This window comes from Pollicipes pollicipes, unplaced genomic scaffold (assembly GCF_011947565.3).
Source record: "Pollicipes pollicipes isolate AB1234 unplaced genomic scaffold, Ppol_2.1 Scaffold_4881;HRSCAF=5763_pilon_pilon_pilon, whole genome shotgun sequence".
Lineage (NCBI taxonomy): Eukaryota > Metazoa > Arthropoda > Thecostraca > Pollicipedomorpha > Pollicipedidae > Pollicipes > Pollicipes pollicipes.
Window position 1 is genome coordinate 8,228,468 of NW_023596576.1, and position 23,773 is coordinate 8,252,240.

The following is a 23,773-nucleotide window of genomic DNA, read 5'->3' on the forward strand; positions in this document are numbered from 1 at the left end:
TGGTGAGTTTAGTCGGAGCTGTGCCGTCGCCTCTCGGCCGAATGGCTAGCGCCGGCGCTGGTGCGGCGGCGCTGGTGGCTGACTCCTCAGGCCCACGGGGACGATCACTCAAGTCTGGTGTGTGGTCCAGTGTGAACTCGGGTTTATTGTATGTTTGTTGGCACGCTAGGTGAGTGAGCTTTGGGAACGTTAGTTTCGCAATGCCAGATGTCGTCTCTGTTTTGCATGAGCGGATAGCACTCAAGCTTTTCGGACATGTCCGTAACGTGGCATGCTCGATATACAGAAGTGCTACAGAAACTGAGAACTACTGAACATGGACATGTTGTATTGGCCATGTTCCAACATTCCCATACATGACGTCACTGGTGGCGGGGTGCCAGCCCGTGTCACCTGCGCTGAGCTCGGCGCCGATCGTCGGCCGGGCCGGACTGACGCTATCCCTGCTGATGTTGCAGGCACGGCCGGGCGGCTGCAGCGGCCCGGCGACGGCGCCTCCAGTGTCGAGCTCCTCCGCGGTGAGTGTCCCGGCGCTGCGGTCAGCGCTCCTCCGATGGCGAGGCCGCGACGCGCCGTCACGTGAGGTTGTTAGCCGCCGTTTTGGAGCTGGCGGTCCGCTTCTCGGGGCGCCGGCGTCCGAGCAGGCGGAGATCGCAGGGCGAGACTATCCTGGTCCCGGCGCTCCCGCCGTGGTCAGAACCAACCTTGCCGACACAGTGCCCGCCGGGTGGGGTGGTAGCAGTAACGCCGCCCCGGCAGCTCGCCGACTGCCTGTCGTCAGCGCAGCGTAGGGCAGCTGTGCTCATTGTGTGCTGGTAGGATCCTGGAGACTGATTTCAGGCTCGCCTGTCTTTGAGCCCATGTCAGCGTCGTGGTGTTGCGTTTCAGACGAGGACGCACGGCTCCGTACTGGTGGGCGATAGGGGAGACCTGTGCAACTGGAGGCTCCGGTCTGGCCGGTGAGTGGCGCTCGCGTGCTGTCTGACTTGCGCAGACTAGCTCCAGCAGTTTGCTCGCATCAATCTGCTGGCGTTCCCTTTCTGCGGACAGAAACTGACAAACCGCTATCCTGATAATCGCTGACGCTGTGATGATCGGGACGAAGTTTTTCAACATACGTTCTTTTCCTCGGGTATGAAGCAGTGCGCATGTGATGCGTAGGTTTGCCACTCGAAAATGTGCGTATCGTTGCGACGAAGCTTAACGCTGTCAATCCTTTTACAGGCCGGACGGGTGAAAAGAACGAGTGGCGATCCGTGGGGGCTACACGTGACGCGGCCGTGCGAGCCCTGGACGCTGGAGGTTAGTTCGCAACACAGATGGTACTGGCCGGGCCTCTGAGCGGCTCGACCCCGCACCGAAAGGATGAACACACCCAGCTCGCTTCCAGCTACGGCAATGCAGAAAGGTTCCCTGTTAGCCTGATATGAACGTGTAGTGACGGTTGGCTCTCGAGCCGGGATTTCGTCGTGCTGATCAGCTGTTTGTCGGCAGGTGTCGCCCGTGGAGACAACAACAACGTGAAAGGTCCATTCAGCTTCCGACCGGCACACAGGTACGCATCATTGGAGACGTCGTGTGTTGGCGCGACCTTTGCCCCGGCTGCGCCTCCTCTCTGGCCGCAGTCGGCTTTCCCTTGTCGCGAACACGAACAGCGGTTGTGCCAATGTCTTTCTGAGTATGATCAGATGGATTCACAGAATCGCTGACATTTGCATTGTCATCTGGCAGGGCTGCATTCGTACCGGCGTGTTTAAACGATCGTCCTATCCCTAAATAAATGCATTTGGCACGACCTGTGAAATGACTGTACTTTTTGTACCTTTGCAGAACCGTCTTGTTCTCGGAGACCACCGGACGTGCATTAACCAAACAAATTAGTTTAGAAGACTGTGAACCGGGTTGCAAATAACTGGATGCTCTTGCGCGAGGTAAGTGCTTCTGCGGTTTGCTTTAATTGTTTATGCCCATGATTTCGTAATACTTGCTTATATAAGGTGCAAGTGACATGAACAAACGACTCATGATGAACACACCCAGCTCGCTTCCAGCCACGGCGATGCAGAAAGTTTCCCTGTTAGCCTGAATGTGCCAATCACCTCAGTACGCGTTATGGCTAAAAATGTGAGCTAACAATGGTGTGCCATTCACAGTGAGGAGACGGTGCCGTCTGACACGTCACCGCCGCCGCCGCGATACAACTGCAGGTACGCGCCCGTCGGGTGTGGCAACTGTCGTCGCGACCTTTGCCCCGACTGCGCCTCCTCTGGCTGCAGTCGGCTTTCCCTTGTCGCGAACACCAACGGTGGTTGTGTTGCCGTCTCTCGGGGCCGTCCCACGGGACAGACGCGACCACGTACATCACTGTTCGTTAGTGCCGTGGGACCCGCAGTGCTCGGGGTGCCGTTGCTTGGTCGCGTAGCACGGACTACTGTCCGAAAGTGTGTTTTGGCTCAAACTGGTTAAAACTAGGGATTCTCACAACCTGTAGTGAAATGTTTGCGGCATGACGTTGGCCGTGCCATCTTTTGGCCTTCGTTTTTGGGTTCGGGGTTGCGTTCCAAGTGCGGGTAATGACGGGTTTGCGTCCCTATTCCCAGATGGCTCGTGGCGCTTATGAGTGTGGGCGCTTACATAACCACTGCGTCGTCTTCCCCGGTGAGTGCCCTTATCCGTCCTGGGTGCTGTTGCGCAGACTAGCTCCAGCAGTCTGCTCACATCAGTCTGCTGGCGTTCCCTTTCTGCGAACAGAAACGGGCAAACCGCTATCCCGGCACTCGCTTACGCTGCGATGGTCGGGACGAAGTTTTCCTACATTGATGTAGTCTTAGGTGCGTAGTCTGCTTATTTCCGGGTTTCTTTCTTGCAATGGTCACTGAATGTCTCGAGTTTTGGTATTCGCCACGCCTGATTTAGTGTTACATTAATCAGGACCGATGACGTTAGCTTTCATGTTTTTGTAGCGCATGACATCCATGCTTTTTGCACATTCCAGTATGCCGCCTCTTAGCAGATCAGGTGATCAACTGCTCTGCTGCTCCAGCCAATGCATCTCGACTCCGACTGAGGTGAGTGAAACGTGTGCCATTGAGCGATCTGCGGGAGCGGACGGCGAAAATAGGACGGAGCGCGCGACTAGTGGCCGGTATTTTCGCTGGTTTCAGCACTGGCTATGTTATGTCTCATTTCGAGAACATCCGATAGTCTGTTTTGGCTTTGCATTGCAGTACTATATATAGTAGAATTATGATAACTTATATGCATGTGGCCTGATAGAACCGTATACCAAACACATGATGAACACACCCAGCTCGCTTCCAGCTACGGCGATGCAGAAAGTTTCCCTGTTAGCCTGAGAGAGGCGCGTTGTCACTGTCGGGCACGGGGATCGGGGATATGCTGACACCGAGCGGTGTTTACAGGGCTGCTGCGCGTCCCTTACCCCGTGACCCCGTCCGCGGTGCAGTTGGTGACAGCATGAGGAACAGCTGTTGGTGAGTGCCGTGTCTCTCCGTGTTGGTGCGCAGACTAGCTCCAGCAGTCTGCTCACATCAGTCTGCTGGCGTTCCCTTTCTGCGAACAGAAACCCGGGCAAACCGCTATCCTGGTTATCGCTTACGCTGTGATGGTCGGGACGAAGTTTGTCTACATTATTCCAGTTGTATGACCGCAGCATGCGCTGTCATACCGTGCGGTCGTTTCTGCGGTGGTCATTGGCTGCAAAACCCGTTATTTTTCTCGACACGTGTGATTTAGCATTGCGTTCGTCGGAGCCGCTGACATTTCGCCGCCATATGGCCAGTGCAATCCGCGCGCCCCTAAAGCCAAAACCATCATTGCATATTTCGCCATAACGCTTTTGTAAGCTATGGAATACATGTCTGTTTTTTGTACATTTCAGTATGCTGCAGTGAAAGCCATCAGCTGATCGCCGTTCCAGCCAATAAGTCGTGGCTCCGGCTGAGGCGAGGTGAGCAGCATGTACTGTTTAACGTGCGTATGGCAGGGACGCCGAAAATGGCGACGGAGCGGGGTGCGGCCAGCGGCCGGTATTTCGAGGGTTTGATGCCTCTACTGGCTGTTAAGTTACGCCAATTTGCGCTAGAGAATTCGATAGTCGGATTAAGTTCGCTGTGCGTGAGCAAAAGGTTGCGTGTAGCAGAATGATGCAGCAGTTACGTACAGACACATGATGAACACACCCAGCTCGCTTCCAGCTACGGCAATGCAGAAAGTTTCCCTGTTAGCCTGAGAGAGGCGCGTTGTCGCTGTCGGGCACGGGGATCGGGGATATGCTGACACCGAGCGGTGTTTACAGGGCTGCTGCGCGTCCCTTACCCCGTGACCCCGTCCGCGGCACAGTTGGTGACAGCGTGAGGGACAGCTGTTGGTGAGTGCCGCGTCTCTCCGTGTTGGTGCGCAGACTAGCTCCAGCAGTCTGCCCTCATCAGTCTGCTGGCGTTCCCTTCCTGCGAATAGAAACTAACAAACCGCTATCCCGACGCTTGCTTACGCTGCGATTGTCGGGACGAAGTTTGTTTACATTACTTCAGTTGTATGACTACAGCATGCCCTGACATATCGTTCAGTCGCTTCCTGCGATGGCCATTGGCTGCAAAACCCATTATTTTTATTGACGCGTGTGATTTAGCATTGCATTCGTCGGAGCCGCTGACATTTCGCCGCCATACGGCCAGGGCGGTCCGCGCACCCCTAAAGCCGAAAGCATCGCATATTTCGCCATAACGCTTTTGTAAGCTATGTAATACTTTTTTTGCCCATTTCAGTATGCTGCAGTGAAAGCAATCAGCTGATCTACTGTTCCAGCCGATAAGTCGTGGCTCCAGCTGGGGTGAGGTGAGTAGCGTGTACTGTTTAACGTGCATAGGACAGGGGACGCCGAAAATGGCGACGGAGCGGGGTGCGGCCAGCGACCGTTATTTCGAGGGTTCGATGCCTCTACCGGCTGTTGTTAGATTACACCAATTTGCGCGAGAGAATTCGATGGTGTGCTTAAGTGTGCTGTGCGTAAGCAAAAGGTTACATGTAGCAGAATGATGCAGCAGTTACGTACAAACACATGATGAACACACCCAGCTCGCTTCCAGCTACGGCGATGCAGAAAGTTTCCCTGTTAGCCTGAGAGAGGCGCGTGGTCACTGTCGGGCACGGGGATCGGGGATATGCTGACACCGAGCGGTGTTTACAGGGCTGCTGCGCGTCCCTTACCCCGTCCGCGGCACTGTTGGTGACAGCGTGAGGGACAGCTGTTGGTGAGTGCCGCGTCTCTCCGTGTTGGTGCGCAGACTAGCTCCAGCAGTCTGCTCACATCAGTCTGCTGGCGTTCCCTTCCTGCGAACAGAAACTGACAAACCGCTATCCCGATGCTCGCGTGCACTGTGGCTGTCGGGACGAAGTTTGTCTATATTATTGCAGCGAGGCCGTCTAGATGTTTCTCGTCATGAGAGTTGTGTTGCGGTAGTTTCAAGTTAAAGTGGGCGCCAATCACTGGATGTTACTACAAACTGTGCTGTATCACAATTATTAGAAGCTGGCACCGTTGTAGGTGTCTATTACTGGCCAATTGTCCTTCCTGGTTTTGGACGGGGTGTTATACACCTGTTTGTCTCTACTTTCAGCTCCAATATTTTCGGACCATTACAACAAGATATAGGACTCGTTTCGCCGTCAACCACGATAGGTAAGCGCATGTCCCATGCTTTACGTCACGTTTCCGCCGTAGCAGCCTAACCGGACTGGTACATTTACTCATGATGAACACACCCAGCTCGCTTCCAGCTGCGGCGATGCAGAAAGTTTCCCTGTTAGCCTGAGAATGTCATGCTGTCGTCACGTGCGTGTTGATTGGTGGAGTGTTCTGAGACTGGATTGGGGTTCCAGGTCCGTCGTCTCTTGCTCCGTCACCGGTGGAGCGGCCTCGCTGGAGCGGCCTCGGCTTCACATCCGCACAGGCACGCTCTTGCCGAGCTGTCGGTTGCCCTACTATGGCGCTGGCGCTATCATCCCCGTGATGCGGTCGATTTCTCTCGGGCGGCCGGCCCGGGTGGTGGTTTTGTCTGGATGGACGGCACGGCAGTGATGTGGCATCTGATGCAGCCTTCCGAAAGAGGGGAGGCGTGTGCCGCATCTGTCAGTTATGAGAGTCCCGTCCACCAAAGACGCGCCGGTGTAGCCCAATGCAATGAGTGATTATGCCATGGAGGTGGCATCGCGGCGAGTCTCGTTCCAGGCCGTAACGTAGCGCTTAGATTACGGCTCATAATATGCACCAGTGTTTTCTGACCCGAGGGATAGGGCTAGCCGAGTCGATTTGACCTAGATGTCACGTGTTTTTTCCATGTAGTGGTATGATGATGGCCCTATTGCCGTCACTACTTGAACTTCTGAAACTCATCGACGATAGTCGCGTTGGTGCGCAGACTAGCTCCAACAGTCTGCTCACATCAGTCTGCTGGCGTTCCCTTTCTGCGAACAGAAACTGACAAACCGCTATCCCGGCGCCCGCTTACGCTGCGATTGTCGGGACGAAGTTTGTCTACATTCATGGATGGGAATCATTCGTTGTTGTTCGTCCAGATAGCGTGTTTGGCACGGACAGGGTGCCATTTGACAATGATTTTTTCCTTCGCAGACCGGCTGAACTTGGGTAGCACAGCATAATATAAATCCAAGCCTGATGACTTCTTCATTCACACCTTTATCCACGTGAGGTAAGATCGCGGATCTCACTGTTTTTGCCAACGGGTTCCAACCTGATACGTGTACTCATGATGAACACACCCAGCTCGCTTCCAGCTTCGGCGATGCAGAAAGTTTCCCTGTTAGCCTGAAATAAGCGTGCCACCACCGTTGGAAGACTGCTTACAATCGGCTCACACCGTGTGGCATTTGCAGACTTTCTGGGGCTATGAGCTGCTGAAGTCTTTCTGGACCAGGAAATACTCTGAAGCCCGTGCTCCAGAGCGCCTGTTCGTTATCGGTAAGGCGATTGAAGGTGACGCGAGAGAAATGTAGCTAAGCATGCGGCTAGTTTAGGGTGCAGATGGCGATTTGTGTTCTGGTCGATCGTGAGGCAGTGGGTATGTTTCAACCTGGCACTTACCACTAACGTAGTGTAACTCGTGCAAGTGTCCGTTGTGTCTCATGAGACGCGGTGCTGTGCTGTGCCGCGGTCCATTCGCGCTGAGGCTCCGTGTGTGTGGCCGGTCTCGGGTGGCGTGTCGCAGTCCAGCTCCACGGAATCGGTGTTACGGTTCGGTGGCGTTCAATGCTGCGGATAGGGACCGCCGGCGTGTCCTGTGTCGTCAGCGATTGCTGGCGACGCTCAGACACGCCAACGTACATTGCGCCGCATCGTGCGAGCTCAGGGTCTGTGCAGCGGTGACATCCGCTCTTGAACCCAACGGCCGACTAGCCCGTTTTGAAATTTGTTGTACGAATTGTGAAGGCAGTCGCGTGCTTTTGATTCCATTGCGTGGACGAGAGAACCTCCCAAAAAGAGGATGATATTAATCACTTTTGATTCGTCTCTACCACATGATACTTTAATGCTAAAAACAGTTGTGCACACCCTTTTTTAAAAAGTAGAATGCAGCTTCCCATGTTCCCTATGCATCTTCGTTGCCTGTCCTTCATGTCTCGTGCGTTAAGCCCACTCTTCCTCGGCAGGTTCTCCGCCCAGTATCTTTGTGGGAGTATCTGGCGCGTGCTGTGCACCACTGCCAGTCCCGGACAGCAGTCGGGCCGCAGGCGGTCGGCCCAGGTGAGCGCAGCAGCGCGGTCGGCTTTCGTCACTATCGTACGCCGCAGTCCAGCTCCACGAATTCTGTGCGAAGGTTACGTGGCGTTCAATTCTGCGGAGAGTAACTGTCGAGCTGTCCTGCTACAGCGGTCGATGCTGGTGTGGCTTGGCAGTGTTGGCGCACAGTTGTTTGCATCTTGACCCGTAGTTAACAGTGGCTATTTGTTCAACTCTGCCGGATAATTGAGCATCCCTACTTACTGGCTGACGCGCATCCATTCCGGCTTTGCGATGCAGAGTTTGGTCAAAATATTGCGCTTGACAAAAGCTTTCGTCTTTTTCTATTTTTCTAAGTGTGCGTTTCGCCCATCGTCGCGAATCCTGGCTCAACGTCAGTCGATCTGCTAAAACTAACGCCTGTGTCTCTACAGGTGTCATTGGTTTGACCAACGGGTCAGAAAAAAATCGTCTGATCCAACTGAAAAGGTACGTTTCTAACGCAGATACATGTTGCGATATCATGGTGATTTGTGGTGGTGATTTATCATGGCGATCAAAAGTGATTTGACTGCGCTTAACTTTCGAGTCTGATGGTGGGGTGTCTCTGCCATCATATGTGCTAAACGTAGACCACGTCTCCGTAGAATTCGCCATTAGATATTGGCATGGAATGGCGTTTGAACTGTAATTTGTGGCGTTCAATTCTGAAGAAGGAAATGCCGTGAACGTCTTCTGCTTGGCCTGAATGTGCTGGTATAAACATATGCATGACATATAATACGGGGCTTGCTTATGCTGCCTATGTCTTCTGATATAGAAAACCAGCTGGTTTCTAATGGACATGTCCCTAAATGAGTTTTGTTTTTGCCCAGGCCCGAGATCGGCTACATCTACTGAACGATGATCAACTCGTCTCCACAGGTGAGTCGCCGTGAGTCGAGTCAACTGCCGTCGTTTGAGTCGCGTTCTTCCAGATTACGATGATGACACACCCAGCTCGCTTCTAGCTACGGCGATGCAGACAAATATTTCCCTGTTAGCCTGACGTCTTGTTGAGCTGCTGTTTCGCCGGCGTGCCGGTTACGTCATCTGACTTGGCGCCGACTTCCAGGCCACCGCGCCGCGGCCGGACGCCGTCTGCGCTCCCTCCGCACGGGATGGCCCTGCTCTCACATCGCCGGTGCTCGCTGGGCGTCCTGCCGTCAGGTCAGTGGCATCTGCTGGGCGGTTGCGGCCTGGGCTACCCACGGCTGGGGGCGGGGTGCGGAGCCTGCAACGTCTCGAGCTGGGGCTCGTGGTTTAAGAAGCGTTTCCCGGAATCAGTTACGCTCGTGCAGCGAAAAATTAATGACTGGGCAGCCCCGCTCTTACGGTCTGTCGTGTGGTTGGGACGCGGCGGCTTCAGGATTGGTGTTATAACCTCCTTTCTCAAGTCGCAATCCTTTACCCGAGCCCCCGCATTGCTGCATTCTGGGTAGCGATGCTGTGACATCATCGTGGGACTTTGTCATGGTACTCATGCTACGGAGGCGTGAAAGCGCTGTTCTTCGCGGGCTGGGTTAAACAAATATTCTAGTAAGGCCGATTTTTGTCGACCTAGCATATTCAACGAAGCATTTTTCAGCTGGGAAATGGCGTTGGGTTGCACCAGAGCTACAAAATTATTGCTGAAATGCGCTTTCAACCGGACTCCGACAGAAAGACGGAGTAACCTATTCACTAGTGATTTATCCCGAAGAACTAGCCGGAAGCGTTTAGAGACAGTGTAGGGGAGTACACCATACAACAACATAGTGTAGGGCTGAGATACGGCGTACCAGACGGGCTTGCAGCGCACTGGGACGCGCATCGAGAAGTTAAAATGCACATCTTAGAGTGAGCGTTGTCAGGGTGGATGCAGGGTTGGCCTGCCCTTATGGGGGTGGTGAGTGGCAGATCCCGAGAGACTTGCATACAGTGTGCGGTATTTCAGTTCAGGAGAGCAGATTTCCTGTAAAATGGGCTGATTTCTGACAAGTTCTTCGATTTCTGTCGGTCAAGGTGGCGTAGCCCATTTCTCAGCTCGGAAATAGTCTAAAAAAGACATAAGGCGGTCGGGGTATTGTTCTCTGTGCACCATTTTTTGCCTAATCCATCCAGCATCATAGATCTGCAAGTTAACCAACACTTCGAAAGATCATAGCACAGCAACAGCGATATTCTTGGCACCTGCCGTCCTCATTTTACCTTATTTACGCATTTCGCCCCACATACGTACTACTGCGGTACGAAAACATGTGGGCAATCATTACCCATTGATGAATTTCAGGTAACCATTACAACGATTTTATTTGTTATCATTTGAATATTCCTTTTACAAAAACCCTTTACACTCATGCGCGTCGGCCACGACGAACATGGCGCTGGAGATGGAAAACGTGGTTTAGTAGGATTATTTTTGGAAGTGTCGTTTTTATTTTTTCATGGAGGGTTTGAAATGCGACATTACGATATCAATTCACACAACATTAAAATGAAAATGTAGGACAGGATTACCGTCCAGTCCATTGGCGAGATCTCCGTTTTTAATCGTGTGACAAGCATCTGCCGATTTGCTCACAGCATCAATCAAAACCCGCGCCGCGGGCTATCAAAATTCGGTCCCATGTTGACGTCGCGCCCGCGTAGCCCCTTAACGGCGGCCCCGCGATCCCTCAGTTTCCGCTCCCCTCGTGGCCACCCCCTGTGAAGTAAGGGGGCTTCAGAAATTGCCACACGGCACGTGTGCCGGAGGCGGGACGTTTATAAGGGTGTCAGCACCAAGGCCATCACAAAACGATCCTGTGACCTTTGCTTCCCCTAGATCAAGGACGGGCGCGCGAGCGTCTCTTATGTATAGGTCATTCTATATGTGTGTCGTCATTGCTAGATTTCGAATAGTGAGTAGTTTATGAGTGGAGCAGCCTGAGCAGTGGTGTGTGGCATGCCGGGAGGCAGGCGTACGCAGGTTTGTCTACGGTTTGTTTGTAATGCGCAGCACCGTACGACATGTGTGCCAGCCTGTTTTGTGAAGTTAGCGGGTGGGCTAGAGCATGTGAACACAGCGCCATCTATGATCCATTTCCGTCCCCAGGTCTGGACCTTGACCTGCCACGTTTCCAGTGACCCGGGGTCACTTGGTAGCACTCCCGGCCCGCTGGAAGCTGGGAGCCTGGATGCACGAGCTAGGGTACGCATCGGTACGCTAGAGGAAACAGAACAGTCAATTGTGGTATAACCTGATGACACGAAAAATGGCAAGGGTGGCCGCGCCCCGTCGCCTGGCCGCGCCCCCACGTCCGCTCTAGGGGTCACTATCGAGCACCTGGATGCTCCCCCACCACCCCTGGGAAGGTCTGAGACAAGGCACGCTCGCCGGTGCGGCGGGACGCCCTAGCAGGGCGCCGTCCGAGGTGACGGGCGGACCACCAGAAATGGCCCTGGGCGGCGGGCGCCTGGGACGCGCCGGCGGCCGGACGGCCGCGGGCGCGGAGGCGAGGTCCGCCGCCTCTGGCTGGAAGGCTCCGCGTGCGGCCGCTGCGAGTCCGATGAGCGGGGCGCCGCGCGTGCGGCGTAACTCAATTCAGACTACCCTGGGGGCGTGGCGTGGGCGGCGGCGGTGCGGCAGGACCCCGTGTGCCGCGATTATGAGAGCTGAGTTGGCAGCGTTGGTCGGCTTCCGGTCGGTCTGGGTGTGTGGAGCGTGACGCAGGCGTTGTCCCGGCAGGTGACTTAGAACGTGACTCCAAGGCGCACAGACCAGACGGTGCAGGCGGCAAGATCCTGCTGCTGATCCGACACGTCCTGAGCCCTTGGTGAGTAGCCAGCTGGTTCACACATAAGCCATGATGACCAAAATTAGAAATAAGAACTAATTGTTTTAATAACTGATCCACACTAGATCGTATTTTTTTAGGATAATTGCTGCACGCCAAGTAGTTTTGTAGGTTGTACACTGCAGGGAGAGTACGAATGGTATCAAATGATGCTAGCTTTTTGCAGTATTTGTCTTTGTGTAAACTTTGGGAGTGCTAAAAAACATGTACCTGTATCTAATCCAAAGAATCGGTATGTTCTGTGGGAAAATGTAGGTTTGTGGAAAAGCATCAAAAATGGCAATAAGACATAATTGCCTGTCATTGGGAGAAGTCTAGAGTATTATTGTTTCTGATGGACATTGCTCCAGGATTAGCCAATTGCACGGGGCAGCTAGGTGCTACCCGGGCACGTCCTTGGCTAAAGTCCTAGTCTGGCAAGCTCTGGAATGTTTCCAAATGCTTGGCCAAAGCTGCAAAATTTGCGGAGGTCTCGGCAATTGTGTTTCGATCTCGAGATATTGAGGTTAATCTAAATGGATTGCTGATTTACCAAGATGGAGATTACATCAGTCACTCCACACCCGAAACAACACCCGATTTGCATTGGTCTTTGGTGGTCACACACACTTTGCATTGGTCTTAAGCCATCATCTGATCACAAAATCGGGTGGCCGGCTTGGCGCCGGTTCCAGGTCGGTGAGCTGCCGACCCGAAAACCGGCTGTCCGTAGCCGGCGTTGCCACATTCAGGTCAGGGCAGTAGCTCTGGTTTCACTTGAGCTTCTCGGCGTGGGAGCCGTGCGCCATCTGGATAGAAGCGGAGCATTGATGTTTATTGACCGTCTTTAGTATAGCGCTTTTGGTGTTTCGGTGCTGTACTTTTATTGTAGATAACACACCCTGTCAGGTCATGGAGAAATGCGCACCATGTCTCGAGCAGTTGGGGGAGGTCCGGGGCATGTGGTCGCGAACTGGAGACTTACCATTGTTTTATGCAGGGTCCAGTCGGATCATGAGGCAAAACATGTTGGTGCCATCCGTTGCGACCAGGCATTGAGGCAAAACTGCAGGTTATATGACGTGCAGGCGGATTTCGTTGAAGAAATCTGGGCAATTGGTCGTCATTCGTTTGTCTCCCTCGCTGTATTTAACGGTTGTTGGAAAAATGGTACAAGTGTGATATTGTATTTGAAGCAAATATCATTCCCGTGTTTTTGCATAACATGATGCAGTGTGGGGGTAAATGTGCTGTGTCGACATGAATTCGTTCGCGGGCAAGCATAGCCTGATGACACGAAAAATGGCAAGGGTGGCCGCGCCCCGTCGCCTGGCCACGCCCCCACGTCCGCTCTAGGGGTCACTGTCGAGCACCTGGATGCTCCCCCACCACCCCTGGGAAGGTCTGAGACAAGGCACGCTCGCCGGTGCGGCGGGACGCCCTAGCAGGGCGCCGTCCGAGGTGACGGGCGGACCACCAGAAATGGCCCTGGGCGGCGGGCGCCTGGGACGCGCTGGCGGCCGGACGGCCGCGGGCGCGGAGGCGAGGCCCGCCGCCTCTGGCTGGAAGGCTCCGCGTGCGGCCGCTGCGAGTCCGATGAGCGGGGCGCCGCGCGTGCGGCGTAACTCAATTCAGACTACCCTGGGGGCGTGGCGTGGGCGGCGGCGGTGCGGCAGGACCCCGTGTGCCGCGATTATGAGAGCTGAGTTGGCAGTGTCGGTCGGCTTCCGGCCGGTCTGGGTGTGTGGAGCGTGACGCAGGCGTTGTCCCGGCAGGTGACGCCGGACGCGACCCTGGCGCCTGCCTCCCGCCTAGGAAGGGACGACTCAGGTGCTGAGGACTCTTCTGGACTGAGGACTGAGGGACGACTGCTGCTGAGCAATGAGGCGGCCACATCTGGCGAGGGTGTGTCTGGTCTCCCCTCCTCCCCCCCCCCCCCCCCACCCCACCTCCCCACCCCACCCAGGTTGTCATCAGAGAGCCAAACTGATTTGGATCTGCTCCCGCCTGTGTTAAGTGATGAAATATAAGTGTCAGACTGAGACGGCCCAGAAAATGAATGCATGCGTGTCAATACGTTTTCAACTGCTTTCCTATCTTGTGTAGTTTTTCGTCCCCTTTCCACCATTTTATTGAGTACGTACATAAGGTACACGTGATGTGCAGAGTATCCGTATAAGAGTAGTATTGCGAGGGAGGCGAAGGCATTGGAATTTGATTGAAGTATACCATTCAAAGCCAGCGTTACAATGGTTGTAACCGTTTTGCCTCAGAACACGACCGAGCGTGACTGGATGCCGCGGGACAGGGGACAGCACTGCTGCGGGATGGTAAGATTGTGTGGCTCTTGGAAATAATAAAAGGCAAGTTGCCCTAAACATTTAAAAGCTACTTAAGATTATTAACACCTTAAGATAACTGGTAACAGGCCTTTCACCATTAACTGCTATCGTTCGAAGTGTTATTTCCGGGCAGCTTTTAGCGTGTGATTGGTGCGGAGCCGGCCCAGGGCCTGTGTCCGTATGTTTGTTCTCAGGTTATGAAAAATACACATGTGAGCTGAGACGTTGTTTACGGCCATATACAGCATTCTGTGGATGCTGCGGACGGCTGAGCACACGCGCCGCCGTCAGCGTGCATTTGACCTCAAGCAGCTGTTTCTCTACACGGCTCGGCGCTCAGCGCCGTGGGCGCACGGGGCGCAGTAGACACGGCGGCCAGAAGAAGACACGTGAGGGAGCGGACGGCAGTATATTTGCCCTCTGGACGGACGATATGATAGCTGAATGTAAATGAGACGCGAGACAGTGGCGCGGTGCCCGGTGAGAAGGCCGCAACCGGCGGAGCGGAGAGAGGCGGGCGCGTCCCGACGCCGCTGACAAGAGCGGGCCGGCAGCCGATCAGACGGTGTACTGGTCCTGCCTGGCGGCCTCGGCCTCGTCTTGCGCCCGCTTGGCCTCAGCGGCGGCCCGCAGCGCAGCGTGCTCCTGACCGATCCGGGCGTGTTCGGCCGCGATCTGCGCCGAGCGCGTGAAGAAGTTCTCCCGCGCACGCGCCACCGCCGCTGACTCCTGCAACGACGACCGGACTCCCGTCACGTGGCGGGCGGGAGTGCGTGGGTGGGTTGACGGATTAATCACGCACCGCGTGTGCAGGTGGACTGCAGACCGCAGGGGGCTCTGGATTAGCTGGGGTGCGTCACACTGCTCGCTTGCATTGATTGGTTCGGAATGGGCTGTGAGCACTTCATCCTCAATAAGCTGCCTGGCAGGTTTTGTAACGCGACTGCGGGAACGGTGGCTTGGGTGGGAGGTATGGTAAGGAACGAAGCTAAAGACAGGTACTTACACGTTCCCAGCGTACGTTCTTGACATGTTGACGTCGGCTATTCTCGTCATCGGTTGCGGGAGGCGCAACTCCCTGGGCATTAGCATGTCGCAAAACCCGTCTGGTCGGTTCTAGCCGGATATAAACGCGGCTCTTGGGCTAAGCTTTACTGTGAACTGGTTGGGGCTTCCAGAAAAACCACGTGACTAACAGATGTGGCAAGCGTGGGATACGTTGGGCGGAAGACCCCTTCGCGTTTAGATTGTTGTATGAAAAGCCTATTCACACCATTGTCGCGCCTTCGAGGTAGGTGTGCGCGTACCCCATTGGGAACTTTTGCTGGGCTGTGTTGTGGCGTCTGCTAAAAAAAAAAATGAGTCTCCTCCCACTCGGTGTTTAAGTGTTGAGCCTTACCGGATTGTCTACCGGGCTCATCTTACAGGAATGTTGTTAAGGGGGCCTCTCCCAATCGTGTATCTGTACATCACGGGACGTAAGCCAGTTCTCAAAATGCATCCCGCGATCTGCGCAGTTCTAAAATCGGCCCCATGACGGATTACGGAGCCATGGGCATGGTGTGTTCGCTGTGAAGAGGCGTCTCCGGCCGTCGGGCCCGTGGCCGGCGGCCGTGATCTGTGCCCTCTGCCAGCGGTGAAGGTCACCCGCGACCTGCGGCTAGGAATTTTCGAGGCGCCGCGTCGCGGACGGGCGGTTAGCGGGTGCGGACCTGTGAGTGGTACGGCGCGGCACGAGCTTGAGGCCTCTGACGGCGTCCTGATGGCGCTGATAGGGATTGATATTTGTGACCCGTCTGTGATAAAAAAGTCCGTTTGAAGCTAGGTATCAAGACGGGCGTAAAGCCGAACGATTATCTCCACCGGCATGTGGCTATCAAACTGCCAGGCCGCTGGCGTCCAGGCTTCTCGATCTTTGATTTGACGAGTGCTAAATCCGCACAGTTTTCCAGTTTTCGCGTAGGCCAGCCATTAACCGTCACAGCCTTAAAACTCTGCTGGTTAAAGGGAGTGTGCCAACTTCTTGTACTTTCACTTATTGTTGGATCACGCGTGTCCCATTTGATCGTTACTATCAGTTTGCTTGAGATCTCGGGATAGCTCAGAATTTTGATTAAAAGTAGCCGCTCCTGCGGGAGAAATATCATTGGGCTACCTGCTCATCACTATGAAAGTAAGAGATTTGATTTGCCTTGCTTTTTCCAACGTGCGTCTCTGTAATAACACCTACTTGTCAGAATGCTTGCGTAGTAAAGCTACGAACGTTTAAAATACTTCAGAAAGAAAGAGATGCGAGCGTGGAGCTGTTATCTCGCGAATTCAACGAGGCTTTATACTATACCTTTGATTTCTCTCCTACAATCATAACGCTTAGCACGGCGTCTCTTTTCCAGGCGCGTTTCGGCTTTGGGAAAGGGCGAACCAATTACATGGTCTATAGTGATGAACTGGCTCCAACTCCAACGAATACGCTTCTCGGTACTGGCCCTTGCCGCCCGTTGTGCCAATCATAAACGCCCGTTTGTACTGACCGTCATTTATACCAGTAGGGAGCCACTCGACATTTGTGGTATTTTTCACGCAGCCCGCAAGTGCGCAATGCGCGGGTTAAACAGCTCAAGTGGCACTTCTGGCAACGGCCCTGAGCAGATTCTGTCGTCGTGACGATGGCGGTTGTAATGACAGCGGTCGCAACTGCGATTGTCCGGGACTCTGGATACACTTCGGGGTTACCAAGAAAGGAAGAAATGTAGTGCCATTTCAAAGCCTCATTAGCGTAATTTGGACTTGAAAACGATTATAATTCATCTCATCATGCATTGATGGTGGTACTACCCAGTGCCATCATTTGACGCAAGTGGGCATGAGGCTTCACCATAGTATGTTTTTGAAATATGTCCCAAAGGTGGGACACTCCCTTTAAGCCAAGTTTGTCCTACGATAACGATGCTGTTAGCGGTGATCGCGCCGCACGGATGTTTGATAGGGCCCGCACAACCTCTTCTGACCACATTGTCTGTCCTATGGTAACGGCGTTATAAGCGGTGACCGCACAGCACGGGTATTTGGAAGGGCCCGCACGACCCCTTCTGACCACATTGTATGAACAAGGGAAGCATTAAAGGGAATGTTTCACAATTGAAGATACTGAAGCAAGCATGAGATGCGATGAAACAAGCTCACTTCTAACTGTTGGTACAATTTTAGGTAGAACTGACTGCTCTAGACAACACAATTTCTCTATTCAGTACATGTGCTCATCGACACGTCATTGTTTAATTACGTCATGGTACCTTGCACGCTATTGATTGAGAACCAGTTGGTGGTCGTTATACCTGGACATCGTGCTTATGAATGCCAGATATGAACGATGCAAGCATTATATTTTCCTCGGCCTTGATCGCCGCAGGACTTTGAAATGGCAGGGCTTGAATGACGTTGATGTTATTATGATGTTATAAATGCTAGGATGACCTCGAAATACTCCTCCCAAAACAGCCCCCATTTCCCCGGGCGCGTAGCTCAGACACTGGAGGGTTAAGCCTTAAGAAGGGCAGGGCTGTGATCTGTGCCGAAATTTTGTCAAGATGGCCTTTTCAGTTCAAGGCCCCATAGAAATATGGAACACTCCCTTTGATAATAACCTTGGATGCCTTCGATAAATGGGAGTGCGGCGCCGGGATGGGACGGACAGGACGACTGTAGCATCGGTACCGGATGATAGCGGCAAAACTGCAGAGAGGCACAAGACGATAACACCGAGACTGCAGCGCCGAAACATGCAGTGTAATGGCAGCATCCCAGGCTTGGGCACTGAGGAGATCACGGCGTGGCTGAACGAATTCATGACGTGCACCCCATGCTCGCGAATAGTTCAGTGCTCAACGCCGTTCACACGAAATCGTTGGTGAACGAATAGAATGACTAAACCGGTGATTTGAAGTAGTAACCGATGATTTTGCGAATCCATGAGGGAAGTTGGAAGAAATAGGGGATGAGGGGCCAAGCTGCGCGATGCTTATAAGGAAACAAATTGTGACTTCAGTGATATTTTTGGACCTGGGGCGATTTTTAGACTGCTCGTCAAATGCCTAACGTTAGTATGTGAGATGGGGGACTGATCCTCGTGGTCTTACGAATTGACATTATTCCTCGAGCCCAAAATGTTGCCCTTCAAGGGCGGATGGGGCGCTTTGGACGCTAGTTTTGTTTCGGTGACTTACCACGCTGCACACTCCAATGCTCCAACACCTGTCGCACCCATATGTAGCACCCGGCTGTTGAATCAAGTCCCGACGTGAAGACGACTGGCCGCGGGCGGAAATAAGGTGGGATTGCTGGTATCACCAAACACCAACTATGAAACAGGTGATTAGGCAGCATCTCGCAACGCTGCAGTTTCGAGGCGGTCCACGCCGTCCCTGCGTGTGTGCCGATCAGCAGCTGGCCCCGGCCGTCAGCACGGCCACCGGCCTGCCAGCTGGCGCTCGCTGCCCCTTACCCTGGGCGGCTGGGGCACCGGGCCCTGCACGCGGGGGTGGAAGCCGTCTTCGTCGGCGGTGTAGTCCACCTTGACGACCCGCTTCAGCGGATCCAGGTACTCGTAGGTGCCGACCACGATGCCGTCAGTGCCGCGGCTCTCGCTGCGGCACGCGACAGCCATGCGTTAACGAGGTCAACACTCGAGCGCACAGTCGAACCGTTCGAACATTCTCCGGAAGTCAAATGTTAGCCTGCTGCATGGTGTGCTTCAGAACGCGATTGATTTTGGTGATGATCAGGCGCTGATGCGTGGTATTTTTGGTGGTCGACAAACATGAACGAAGCCGCGGTCCCTCATGCACAAATCAACCCGACCGCTTTCCCGGCGGCTGTTGCTTCATCTGGCGCCTTGCCGACACCGTTGCACCAACACGGCACTCATGCTCACTCACTCCTGACATCACAACTCGAGCAGACGGTCACGCCCACGGCGACCCCGACAGCGTCGCGTGGGCGCACCCGAGCGCCAGCTGCCGCCCGTCCCGGCTTGACCTGACGCGACTGACCTGTGCGTCCTGTCCACGTGGTTGGGGTAGCGGCCGGCCTGGTAGGTGAACTGGTAGGGCCGCGGCGGGCCCTGGTCCTCCTCGTACGGCTCCGGCGCTGGCAGATCCAGCGCCGCCTGGCGCACCTGCGCCACCGGGATCGCGTGCGCGTCGTGGTGGTGGTGCGCGTCGAGTCTGTGCTGCAGCCCGTCCAGCTTCTCTGGCCGGGCCAGCGCCGCGCCCGCCAGACACTGCCGATGAAGGTCAGGCTGAGGTCAGCGCTGCCGGGTTAGGGGCACGCCGTCGCGGAGGTCACGGAAAGGCCGGCGCTGCCGTGTAACCAAGGTCAAGGAATTCCGACACCGCTGGTTTAAGAATCTGAAAGCTGGTGCCAGCTGGCAAAGTGAGAGCGGCCATTGCCGACGGATTTAACAGAACACCACATGCACATAGGGAATTCTATCAAATTCAGTGCAATGCTCTTGAGCCCTATGAAATACATTCGTTGCTGCTTGAATGTGCCAGGAGAAAGATGTACAAAAAAGCAGAACAGGAAAGCAATGAAATCTACTGTCAGGTATAGAAGGGAGGGGAGGGAGAGAGGGAGAGAGAGGAAAGAATGAGAGAGAGAGAGAGAGAGAGAGAGAGAGAGAGAGAGAGAGAGAGAGAGAGAGAGAGAGAGAGAGAGAGAGAGAGAGAGAGAGAGAGAGAGAGGGGGGGGAGGGAAGAAAAGGCTAGATGATTAGCCCAAAGCACTTTGGGACATTTGCTCCTCCCGTATGTTTTTGTGACTACCATGTTCAAGTATATCCCTTGTGTGACTCCCCGAAACCATCTAAAGTATATAATATATAAATGGTATACTCGAACGAATTATGACCAATTTACCCGCCATCTGCCTTTAACGCCTGCACAGACAGTGGGTGGTCGGGAATCCCGAACGTGGCTTAAAAAGTGAAAGTGTGACATTCTGTGGGAGGTGCCAAACAACCGGTCAGCATTGAACCTTCGCTAAGTCACGTGGAATGCAATTGACCTCGTGTGTATGTGTTTCGCTATACTTGCAAGCATTTGCAGGCAGGACACTTCGGTTACCACTGTACATTATCTGTGGAGGGGGGGGGGGGGGGTTCTGGCGAGGATGTTCGTAGCTGGTCGCGTGCAAGATGATCATGGTGAAGGGAAGTATTTGATGGTGGGCACTCGTGGTGTTTGCTGATGCGGTGTGTTAGCTGACGTAAGCTTATACTCTGGCGTCGTTTCTGGGCATGTGTTGGTTGCTAGCATGCATCTGCAATCTGCATATCATTACGCTGTAGAAAAGCTCTTGTGCTGATAAAAGTAATCAGTTTTATGCGACTGCGTTCATGCATTGAATTGGTCCCAAAGGCTTGCCACGGAGATGCATTTCATCTGCGGCATGCGTATTAACCCTTTTGTTCCTTCAGGTTTTCGGAAGTCGAGGAACGGCACGTGTCCGTGGCAAGGCCGTGCCATTTACCGGCTCATTTAGCGGCACAGTTGGAATGGAACGCTGCCAAGCATTACCAACGCGCGCCAACAAATACCATGCGCGAGCCGATCCGTAGCCGGTCCTCGAAACGAAGAGGGCGGACACGTGCGGAGGGGGCACGCAGTGGCCTTCGGACCTAGCGGGGACCGCTGCTGCAGCGCAGCGCCGGACAGATGGCGTTTTCCACACCAGGTTTTGAGACAGGCGCTGGAGCCGCGACTGGATTCTGTGTTTTGGAGTCAGGATAATCCGTGACGTGCGTCAGGACTGGGATCCCCACAGCAGGAGGGGTCGGGGATCAGGATAATCCGTGACGTGCGTCAGGACTGTGATCTCCGCAGCAGGAGGGTGCGGGGATCGAGATAATCCGCGACGTGCGTCAGGACTGGGATCTCCGCAGCAGGAGGGACGTGGGGATCAAGATAATCCGCGACGTGCGTCAGGACCGTGATCCCCGCAGCAGGAGGGTGCGGGGATCAGGATAATCCGCGACGTGCGTCAGGACCGGGATCTCCGCAGCAGGAGGGTGCGGGGATCAGGATAATCCGCGACGTGCGTCAGGACCGTGATCTCCGCAGCAGGAGGGTGCGGGGATCAGGATAATCCGCGACGTGCGTCAGGACTGTGATCTCCGCAGCAGGAGGGTGCGGGGATCAAGGATAATCCGCGACGTGTGTCAGTGCGGGGATTTCCACGGCAGGACTCCGCCACTGTGATGGGATCCTGCAATGCATAATGCAAAAGCACACCCCTCGACACCGCACTTGTCCGGACGCTGCGCTCAGCAGGTCGGCCTTCAGCCAGCCGTGAGAGCGGACTGTGACGCTCGATGGGCCAAGGACCGGAGACTGTGAATTGCTGCGTGCATCACTGCGCTGTGTGTGTGCCAGAGCTGCGGATTTCCGCGTGCACAGTCGTCCGCAGACGTGCCTGGGAGATGGCGCCGCGGGCCAACTCCGGCAGAGCCCCGGCGACGTGATCAGTAAACTCATCTGCAGTCAGGGTTTCGCAGAGTCATTCTCCCGGCCTCTGATTTTGTTTTTGTCAGATTGGTCCGGTGTTCAGTTCCTGTTCAGTGAAATTTGCAGTGCCGGCAGTTCGTGTCTACGCCGAACTGGGTTTACGGCTTAATTTCAGAAGCCGATTTCGCTGTGCGGGTAGCCAACGGAACTGAGGTAGCGCGTAGACGACGAAGCTTTCAGGGAAGTGCGTCGTCATGATTTCAGGAGAACTGGCGGCCGCGTGCAGATGTACCTGGTCACCTTGGTTCTGACCGGTTCGAGGTGACCCAGATCGGCGGCACGTGATGATGTGAGGATACGGCAACCAGTGCGTCCCGTCTGATACAATAAGACGGTGAAAATGCACCATGCAGCCTCTCAGATTTGATTTTGGAACTTGAGACTGCTGTAAACACACGTGTGAATATTACGACGGCACACATCTATCGAAAAATGTGAGCTCTTGGAGCCGGATGGAAAGACGTGAATACACTTTTTTGAAACACCCGCCAACCACCCATGACACAAAAGATCGGAAGAGCTTGTTACGATTGTGAATTGACACCCTTTCAACCAATAGCGTTCTCTATTTGCTTCTGTGTGGCCATAGTGCATATAGGAAGGTCCCATCCTGGAAAGGCACGGCGTGCTTCTCGACATGACTGCCACCTGGAATTCCCATATTTTAGCTCTCGGCAAAAAGCATAACGATGTCCTCGTGGGTTTGGCCCACGTGCGACATCAGACGAATGATATACAATCATTTACTTTCACTCGGCCGTGTCAGGGTCGCGTTCTGCTATGCAGCAGGCACATTTACTGGCAATGCGGTACGATAGAGAAGATACGAAGAGAACTTGGACACGGGTCGGTACAAACAATGAAAACTTCATAGGAAGAAAAAAGCAGCCCATTAGCAAAGATCCTCGAAAGGTGTCCAATCGTCGTCAAACGAGCTCCGGCTTAAGAGTGAAGCTCGATCTTTCGCGTCAGTCTTATACGCATCCGCCGCTCGACCATCACCTGGCCCTCCAAAACCGAGAGGCTGTACTTACCAACAGAGCGAAGACCTTCATGCTGTAGATCGTCACACACTGGCGAAACCGATTCCGCGGCGGCTCACCAAGCCTCTCAAGTACCGCCGACTGCGCTGGCGAGCGCGCTGATTGGCCGTCGGGCCGGTCACGTGACGACTCCGTCTGGCGGCCGCGGAGAGGCCGATCCCGGCGGGTCCCGCGGCGCCGACCGTCCCGACGTGACTCGCCTCTGGCCTGCAGGTCCGGGTTCAAGGTGTGACGCTGGCCGTAAATCCAGCGGGGCTGGCCGGCCGTCCAGGGCCGTGTCGCCGCTCCGCCGATCCCGAGAAATGACGCCAGCGTCTCGGAGCCGGGCGCCGGCCCGCATCCGCCGTCGCGGACGTCAAGGCGTGTGAGGCGCTGGGCTTGGTGCTGGGCTATGGGCGTTGACGCGACGGAAATAATGAAAAATTGATGTCACCGCAAAATGTTCTCCCCAGTTTGGGAGACATTTCGGGTTTCCTGCCTCCTCCTAAAATCAGGCATTCCTAAGATATGGGTATGGTAGAGCAGGAAGAGTTGCATCGGTTTTTACTCTGAGCTCCCTCGTACCATAAGTAATGAGAATAAGACGAATGATTTGATATGTGTTATCAGCAATTATCTTCAGCCACGTCTGCTACCAGTAAAGTTTTGAAGAGTGCATATTTGTTTTTTAGTAACTCACTTCTGAATAGGTGCCTATTGAGGCAATCTCCTCTACGCCAGGGTAAATTGTGCATGGAACAGGCCACATCACAAGCGATTTAAACGCATTATAATGCTATTAACTCCCTTGTAGCTGTTGTTTCGTAATCAGTTATAATCTGGCATGGCAAATTTTGGCCTCCACAGTGAGTTTTTCGGTACAAGTTTTGCCACCTCGGTTTTAGTTGATCGCGTGCAATTTTGAAGGCAAAGTTATTAAAAGTTTGCGCATATTGCTTTAAAAAATCAAGTCATAGCAAACAGTCCTGTCAAGCATTGACGGCTAATCAGTCGAAGGCATCACGTGAACCAATGACATCACGTGAATCAATGACATCACGTGAATCAGTGACATCATTGCCGTTACGTTGCATCGCCGGCATGACATGCCCTATGCGCAGTTGGCACAACTCACTCTCCTCCACGTGCGCTAATGATGTGTTGAAAAACATGCTGTTTGATAATCATTTCATAAGGTTATAGTTGCGTAGGGAATGGGTGTGAGAAAACTTATAGCCCTATATAGGGAGGT

The 23,773-nt window shown here is 54.1% G+C and overlaps 1 protein-coding gene, 2 long non-coding RNA genes and 1 other non-coding gene across 4 annotated transcripts; 2 read left to right on the forward strand and 2 right to left on the reverse strand.

The window, feature by feature from the left end:
• Window positions 1–164: 164 nt before the first annotated feature.
• On the forward strand, window positions 165–5,972 carry LOC119101050 (uncharacterized). The gene is made up of 15 exons (XR_005094499.1): window positions 165–518; window positions 889–959; window positions 1,225–1,302; window positions 1,495–1,555; window positions 1,831–1,931; window positions 2,154–2,207; window positions 2,601–2,658; window positions 2,996–3,068; window positions 3,423–3,494; window positions 3,902–3,970; window positions 4,319–4,390; window positions 4,788–4,857; window positions 5,210–5,273; window positions 5,640–5,701; window positions 5,902–5,972. It is a non-coding gene; the product is annotated as an uncharacterized LOC119101050 (long non-coding RNA).
• A 716-nt stretch (window positions 5,973–6,688) lies between these two features.
• Window positions 6,689–14,223, forward strand: LOC119101049 (uncharacterized). The gene is made up of 9 exons (XR_005094498.1): window positions 6,689–7,000; window positions 7,690–7,783; window positions 8,194–8,248; window positions 8,635–8,683; window positions 8,874–8,968; window positions 10,875–10,970; window positions 11,508–11,595; window positions 13,371–13,500; window positions 13,869–14,223. It is a non-coding gene; the product is annotated as an uncharacterized LOC119101049 (long non-coding RNA).
• Window positions 10,499–10,616, reverse strand: LOC119101869 (U4atac minor spliceosomal RNA). Its single transcript, XR_005094627.1, has one exon. It is a non-coding gene; the product is annotated as a U4atac minor spliceosomal RNA (small nuclear RNA).
• A 107-nt stretch (window positions 14,224–14,330) lies between the features above and the next one.
• LOC119101048 (uncharacterized) lies at window positions 14,331–22,641 on the reverse strand. Its single transcript, XM_037224295.1, has 4 exons — window positions 22,534–22,641; window positions 18,986–19,215; window positions 18,439–18,580; window positions 14,331–14,666 (listed from the first exon to the last, which is right to left on the reverse strand). Exons 1-4 carry the CDS (start codon window positions 22,552–22,554, stop codon window positions 14,496–14,498), a joined length of 564 nt encoding a protein of 187 aa, XP_037080190.1. The 5' UTR covers window positions 22,555–22,641; the 3' UTR covers window positions 14,331–14,495.
• Window positions 22,642–23,773: the final 1,132 nt, after the last annotated feature.

What these genes read in the sequence shown, in the direction of transcription:
- LOC119101048 (XM_037224295.1), bottom strand. Translation starts at nt 22,554, where the DNA reads ATGAAGGTCTTCGCTCTGTTG. An exon ending in TGAAGGTCTTCGCTCTGTTG is followed by an intron (nt 19,216 to 22,533) that starts GTAAGTACAGCC and finishes CTTCATCGGCAG; the next exon opens with TGTCTGGCGGGCGCGGCGCT. An exon ending in CACGTGGACAGGACGCACAG is followed by an intron (nt 18,581 to 18,985) that starts GTCAGTCGCGTC and finishes CGCGTGCCGCAG; the next exon opens with CGAGAGCCGCGGCACTGACG.